Source organism: Quercus lobata, chromosome 9 (assembly GCF_001633185.2).
Source record: "Quercus lobata isolate SW786 chromosome 9, ValleyOak3.0 Primary Assembly, whole genome shotgun sequence".
Classification (NCBI taxonomy): domain Eukaryota; kingdom Viridiplantae; phylum Streptophyta; class Magnoliopsida; order Fagales; family Fagaceae; genus Quercus; species Quercus lobata.
Genome location: NC_044912.1, coordinates 12,308,452 through 12,316,117, shown reverse-complemented (window position 1 = coordinate 12,316,117; position 7,666 = coordinate 12,308,452). Strand labels below are relative to the sequence as shown.

The following is a 7,666-nucleotide window of genomic DNA, read 5'->3' as shown; positions in this document are numbered from 1 at the left end:
ACATTATTGTAGCTAAAATATAATAGATTTACATAAAAAGTGATTTTTGGAGTTAAATATGCAAAATTTATCCCTTAAATGCATGCAAGTGCTCTAAAATGTGTGAAAAAGTTGTATTTAGACTTTAATCATTACTTGATTGAATATGAGGGAAAATATAACAAGAGTCATAGTTTAGTATGCAAAATGTACATCTGAAAATTTTAGCAAAGCATAATTTATGATATATTTTAGGGTGATAAAATATAATTTCTTCTTTATTTTTAAAGGGTTTAGAAGATTGGCAACTGAGTATTTTCATATGATGTCATACTTTTTCATCCAAGGTAATAGTAAACTTAGCGTTGGTGTGCAAAGTATAACAAGGGTCGTAAATTATTGTGCATGTATTCAAAAAGTTTACTATGCAAAATGTAATATGCGTATAGTTTAAGACAGCATAGTGTAATTTCCAAAATATAAAAGAAACCGGAAGCATGAAAATGACTGAGAAATTAAGAAAATCAGAGAAAGATTCTTCATTCTAGTCAAAATTTGTATTATATTTACCAATTTTTTCGTTAGTATAAATTTCTATATTAACGTACGCAGTCGCACATAATTCCCAAGTAGGAAACCCCGCTAAGCCCATTCTTCTCTTCTGTGTGAAAATGGAGGATTGCATAGTTTTATACCCTTCTCCAGGCAGAGGCCATCTAATCTCCATGGTAGAGCTTGGCAAACTCATACTCAAACATCACCCATCTTTCTCCATCACAATCCTTATCTTAAGCAAACCAAATACAAATACTGGTTCCACCGCACCCCAATATGTAGCCAGCTCTACCACCCAATACATGGCCACAGTCAATTCCACCGCCCCATCTATCAATTTCCACCACCTCCCTCCCATTTCTGAAGTCGCACATAGTACTCCTTCCCCTGTAGAACTGAACTACTTGATCCCACGCCTCAACAACCCAAATCTCCACCAAACCCTCAAAACTATTTCCCAAACCTCCAAACTCAAAGCCTTTATCATTGATTTCTTCTGTGATGCTGCTTTTGAAGTGGCCTCAAACCTTACCATCCCCACATACTATTTCTTCACCTCTAGCCCAAGTAGTCTAGCCTTGTTTCTTTACCGCCCCACCTTGCATAAAAATAAGGATCAAAGCTTCAAAGATCTCAATAATATGATTCTAGATGATATTCCCGGCTTACCTCCTATCTGGGTTTCAGACTTGCCGAAAGATATGTTCGATCGCACTAGTAAAGTGTACGAATATTTTCTTAATACGGCAGCCCACATGGCCAAATCAAATGGACTTGTTCTAAACACGTTCGACTTGCTCGAAACAAAAGCTACCAAGGCAATCTCTGGTGGACTATGTGTCCCAGATGGACGAACTCCGCCAATTTTCTGTATTGGACCTTTGATATCGAACACCAATCAAGATGGAGAAGTGCACGAGTGTTTGAATTGGCTAAACTCGCAACCGAGTCGAAGCGTTGTGTTTCTATGTTTTGGAAGCTTGGGATCGTTTTCAGAGAAACAGGTGAAAGAAATTGCGGTGGGTTTAGAAAATAGCGGTCAAAGATTTTTGTGGGTTGTGAGAAATCCACCACCGGATAAGGATAAAGATCCAAACTTGGATGAATTGCTACCAAAGGGTTTCCTGGAAAGGACCAAAGATAAGGGATTTGTGGTGAAACAATGGGCTCCACAAGTGGCAGTGCTGAGTCATGAGTCAGTAGGTGGGTTCGTGACTCACTGTGGGTGGAACTCAGTGCTTGAAGCGGTTTGGTGTGGAGTGCCTACGGTTGGTTGGCCTTTGTACGCGGAGCAAAGGTTGAATAGGACGGTCTTGGTGGAGGAAACAAAGTTAGCGTTGGGGCTAAACGATTCGGCAGATGGGTTTGTGAGTGCAACTGAGTTGGAGAAGCGAGTGACTGAGTTAATGCAGTCGGAAGTGGGGACAGAGGTGAGAGAAAGAGTTTTGGATTTGAGAGATAAAGCTGTGGCTGCTGTGAAAGAAGGTGGGTCCTCTCATATTGCATTGGCGAAGTTGGCTGAGTTGTGGAGGCAAAACTAGCACGAGTTCGCTCAGCTAATCTAACTCGGTGAGCTATTCAATTCCACTGTTCTTTCTTTGCCACTGTTTCCATTATTGAATTTTATTTAGCTGTTGGTGTACATCACAATTCACCGCACGTGTTTATCATGGATTTACTATTTAAGGGCACATTATACATGTATACCACTCCTTATATATTCTTAAAAGCAGTGTGTAAAACAAAATTTCCCCTTATACTATATCCTGTGATACTTATTATCATGTGATTCAATTTATGTAATTTTTAAAATTGAATTTGGTGAAATATAAAAATGTGGCAAGTTCCAACAATTTATTGGAAATAGTAATACTATCATTACAAATTATTTTGCAATATTTTTACAAATTGATGTTGTGACCAATTTTTACGGAATTTTATTTGGTTCCACCGTTAACATCACTTTTTTACTTATTAATAATTACTCATTAAATCAGTAGTTTGTAAAATGAAAGATAAGTTAGATGAAAAATGCTTTGTAAACCACACATGAAATTCAAGTGCCACAAAATAAATAGTATAATTTTATATTTTAAGAATATATCATACAGGTGATATACGTAATTTAGTTTACCGTTAATTTATTGCACGTTTCTATGGTATGTATACATATGAAAATGATGTGATCTTTGTGATTCATAAACCAACGGCTCTAGCTCTATTTCAAGGTTAATACCTCATGCCATGAGCTATATTATTCTGTTTTAGATTGGTTTATAGGTATGAAAATTATCTCCTTTCAAATAACTTTTTTAATTATGCATAGACTTATGAATAGTTTTGTAACTCAATTAACATTTTTTTATTGTTTTCAATGAAAACGTCTAGCGTTTAAATTAATTTTCCCTTCACACAACGTGAAGACTTTAACAAAAGTTTGGAGGCCATCTTACCAGTTACCGGTAAGTTCAAAAATTAATTTGAGGCATAATGTTAGTCCAATTGCAATGCTGTATTGCCATAAGATACATGATTTGACAAACAGTTTGTGTGGGTGGGAAAAGTAGGTGCAAGTTCATTTTTTTGTAATTGCATCCCGCAGGTCAATGTCTCTCAGTTATGGTCATAACAACTTTGCCTATTGAAAAAGAAGGGAAAGAAACCAGGACACATTCGCTAAACATAAATATATTTGGATCTAGCCAAAAAGTGGCAGTCACGTATAAATCAATACAAAGTTTTGGACGCTAGAGATAGACTTAATTTAACTTAACTCGCAACTTGAATATTTGCCAAAGAGTGATGTTAATGGATACAACAAATTAAAAAAAAAAAAAAAAAAAAGTCTTGTAACTCAATTGATCGTTATATCTAGCGTTTTCAATAAAGATTTTCAGGGTTTTAATCTTCTTATTTCTAACTATCAAATTATAAAAATAAAATAAGTGGATGCAATATATTTTATTTCTAACTATCAAATTATAAAAATAAAATAAGTGGATGCAATATATTTTAGATTAAGGTGCACTTTTAGTTCTTAAAAGTTTAGAGTTATTTTCAATTTTACCCTTTACTTCTTTTTTTTTTTCCTTTTATTTGAGTACAATTGATGTGGCCGTAAGTATTTCATTGGAGGGTCAAAAGACTTAAAAGAATTTAATTTCTATACAATTTATCCAATGAGATCTTTTTCTCGTTAGTTAGTTCTCCATATCTCATTTCACTATAAAGTGAGAATAATTAAAATAATTGTTGTATCAAACAAGACATTTTTTTTTTTAGAGATAATTACTGTAAGGACACAATTTTTTGACGACCCAAGGATGGGCTCGTATGTAAAAAGGGGGCCCAAACAATACGATTGGTAGAGAATGGGCTTGGAAAGGCTGGACCTTGGACGTTGGGCGACGGTTTGGTCGAGATTTTCATGGAAGCCCATACGAAGTTGAGTTTGGCCTGTATGACTGAGCCTTACGCGGGTGTGGCGTGAAGATCCATCTCCTCGGAATTATTCCGATGAGAGTCTCATCCTAGCCATCCTTCTTTTTTATGAGTTCGTTCTCCTCCTTTTTTTCCGGTTTCTGGGCCTCCTGGCGTTAATGCCACGAGCTTCCCTTTTATACTAGTATTCTGTCACGACCCGAACCTGTATTTCAGAGTTTAGAGCATGACCGGCATGTTAATATCAAGTTTACCTCAATATTAACACGAACCAACCTAACTGAAGGTACATATCAAGAATTGTTTGTTCAATTCCTGCTTATTGTCTTGCATAAAAGCCAATATATATACAAAAATGATGGCAACCCTGACATTTCATTTCCTTCAAACTTGGAAACAAATACCACCTGTCTGAAACTTAAGGTATTCAAGTAAAAATTTACATAGCTAACCGTTTAGCAAAACTCTTATTACAAACCTAACCCCAAAGACATACAACTGGGGTTCAAAACAGACTACAGTACCGAATTACATATGTGCTCAAAGGATCAAGTACATCTTGATTCTTTCTATACATCAAAAGAGCTAACTACTATACAACAAAACTCTACATTCTAATAAAACGAGAAAACACAGAATCCTTGCCACCTCTCATACTCTCGCTGCTTCCAGGAAGAACCTGTGCACTGAAATATAATAGGGTGAGCTGCGAAACCCAGTAAGGTTTTAAAGCTCCATGGGCCTTTAATAAGAATGCATGTAAAACAAATAGTTTATGGATATGCCAACTTTGATCAAATAGCCTTCATACTATTCATAATGCTCTTAAATAACTTATGAACTTTTCAAATAAAAACATTTCATTTTCCTTTCATATAAAAAAAAATAAAAGGACATAATAGGGAACATACGTATAATTTCGTAACCTTATCTTTATAACAAAGACTATAAAATGTTTCATCATAAACTTCTTTTCATGAGAGCTTTTAATTTTCATAATGCATTTTAACAAAATCATTCTCTCATGCTCAATAACATAATGTAGCTATTCATAACATATTAGTTAGTCCACTTTTGATAAGTCTGTACAGAGAAGGCCTCATCACATTTGGGTAATCTCGTGTGCATGATATTGTCCTCTTTGAGAGGCCTGATGGCACATCTCCTCAAGGTTTTATTCCTCCCCGCCGTCCGTACACATTGGGGAGAAGGCCTTATTCAGATTAGAGTTACGGGCATCCCCATTTCCTCTACTTTAAATGGCCAAACAGATAACATCTTTCCATGGAAAGCCAATAATTAACCTCTATTGGCTGAGTTCAGAACATAACAGTGGAATAACCCGAACGCTATATTATTCTGATAGCTTTACTTTTACATAATTATTTCATAATAGTAGCATATCCACTTCATTCTAAAATATTATGTTCGTGACATAGGTACTAGCATTAATATGCAAAATTATCATATACATAAGGTTGAACAACTCACGAACATATACTTTACTTAAATCATGCTTATATGTAATATCTCAAATCGACAAGTTTTAATGCATATTAGTTTTCGAAATAAACTTTATACTTATTAAAAGCACACGTCACAAGTCCCTTACCTGAAAACAAAAGGCGCGAGAGATTGTACGCGAGGAGCTCAAGTATTCGTGTTCTCGTTCTCGCCACCTAAACGAAAAGAACCAAAACTTATTATGGACAAACTCTTCCTAATACATAAACTTATACCTAAATCACCACCTAACTCTCAAACTCAAGGAAATCCTAATTCCCATCATATAAAGTTCCCAAAACATATGATACAATCATCAAACATATTTGCAGCCAAACCATAGAGAAATCAATCCATAAAATTTATATATGCTTCAAACATACCAAAGGATGAGTGTATAAAATTATAACTTAAAACATACAACCTAACTTGAGAATTAAATCCACAAAGTTAGGTGTAGTATATATTGCTCACTGCTCATTACAGCCACGTATGCTCCATTTGTAAAATACAAACGGGCTGTCCACAGACCTCCAATTGTCATGAAATTTTACAGAACTACTCCCCTGTATGTCCAGTATAAACCATAAAAATTTCGGAGTCAAAGCATTAACCCATGATTTACTAAAAATCACACAATGCAGTATACTCAAAACTGTCCTGACAGAATTTCTTGCAACTTACAAATTAAACCACTAATTTTATGTTCATCCAAATGCTGTGAGACCACTTCTATAACAACCATATGTGTCTTAGAATTCATAAAAACTACTCCTTGCATCCTAATTCACAAAATACAATTTAATACAGAATTTTCTTGTAGTAAACATCAACTCTGTCACAGAGACAGCTTCAGTACATATTCTTACAAAATCATCAACAAATAGCAATAGGTCTTAATTTCATTTGGGTATTTTTATACCTATAGTATACATATTAAAATACCCTAATAAGCATTCAATTGATCAAAATATCATCAAACTTCAAGTAACTAAAACAGAATCACCAATTCAACTTCCAGAAACAGAGTAGAGAACAAAGAGGGAAAATAAACAAACAAATTTTACTATCCAAAATATACAAAATCAGATGAGGTTTAACTTACTTACCCACACACTTTGAAGATAAAATCTTAGGGTTAATTGTCTAATTTCTTCTTCAAAGAAACTAGAATTTTTGGTGAGAAAGGGAGGGAGAGATGTTGCCGTGTAAGGAAGGAAGAAGAAAGAAGAACAAAGAAAGGGGAAATAGAGAAAGAAGAAAAGCAGCTGCTGGACTTCAGAAGCAGCCAAGAAAATCAGAAAAGTAAGAAGACTTTTGGGGCTTGGGTACGTGTATGGCTAGGGAGAAACAAATATCACAAACACCTTTTCCAATTTTTCTTGTATTCACACACACACATATAAATATAAATATATATATATAAACTTTGCATTCACACTTACCTACAAAGAATAAATAACACATTACCCACACACACACATATATATCCTTAATTTTATAAAGTTATAACTAACACATTAAAATAATGACATGCATATAAACCCATAAATTAATTAGGCAATTAGGTTGGGGTGTTACATATTCCCTTTCCGTTCTTCACCTACGTGTCCGTTTCTCCTTGTTTGGGGTGGTTACTCGTCTTGTCAATCCTCACATCAGAGTGGTTGGGAAAAGTTGGACAGCATGGTATGAGTATAGGTTTGTCAGGCGATGGGCTCCACATTAAGGTGGCGGCAGCCTTCTCCCTTGTACTGCTCTTGTACTGACTTTGTCCTTTTCCTCAGGCTTTTTTGTGAGATGTTGGGCATAAAGTCGTCCTCGGCCACATCCTTGGACCTTCAAGGAGTTTTCATTGCGCGTTCTTAACAGTAGGGCTCCTCGGCCTGGGCTTTGGGCTTTTAACATAAAGTGGGCTGGGACCTCAGATTTCGGGCCCCACAATAGCCCCTCAAAATCCTGCTGCCCGACTTTTTAGTTGGGGAGGAGGGTTTTGGTGACGTTAGGCCCACATTATGGCTTGTTTAAATCCGGTACTCCATTATTACTTGCATTTTTTCATTTACATGGGAGGCGTGTCAAGATAAGGGCCACTCCTTTATTTTTCACTCACGCGGGGTCCTCTGACATTTCGGTACTCGAGGCGCGCCTTCACGAGGATCTTCAAATCCTACGGCTGAGGATGAGG

At 35.9% G+C, this 7,666-nt stretch overlaps 1 protein-coding gene and 1 long non-coding RNA gene across 2 annotated transcripts; one reads left to right on the top strand and one right to left on the bottom strand.

Annotated features, from left to right (window-relative positions):
- The first annotated feature begins 531 nt into the window (after positions 1–531).
- On the top strand, positions 532–2,315 carry LOC115962198 (anthocyanidin 5,3-O-glucosyltransferase-like). The gene has a single exon (XM_031081095.1). It carries the CDS (start codon positions 651–653, stop codon positions 2,073–2,075), a length of 1,425 nt encoding a protein of 474 aa, XP_030936955.1. The 5' UTR covers positions 532–650; the 3' UTR covers positions 2,076–2,315.
- A 2,008-nt stretch (positions 2,316–4,323) lies between these two features.
- Positions 4,324–6,856, bottom strand: LOC115959390. Its single transcript, XR_004084863.1, has 3 exons — positions 6,588–6,856; positions 5,588–5,654; positions 4,324–4,661 (listed from the first exon to the last, which is right to left on the bottom strand). It is a non-coding gene; the product is annotated as an uncharacterized LOC115959390 (long non-coding RNA).
- Between the last annotated feature and the right edge of the window lie 810 nt (positions 6,857–7,666).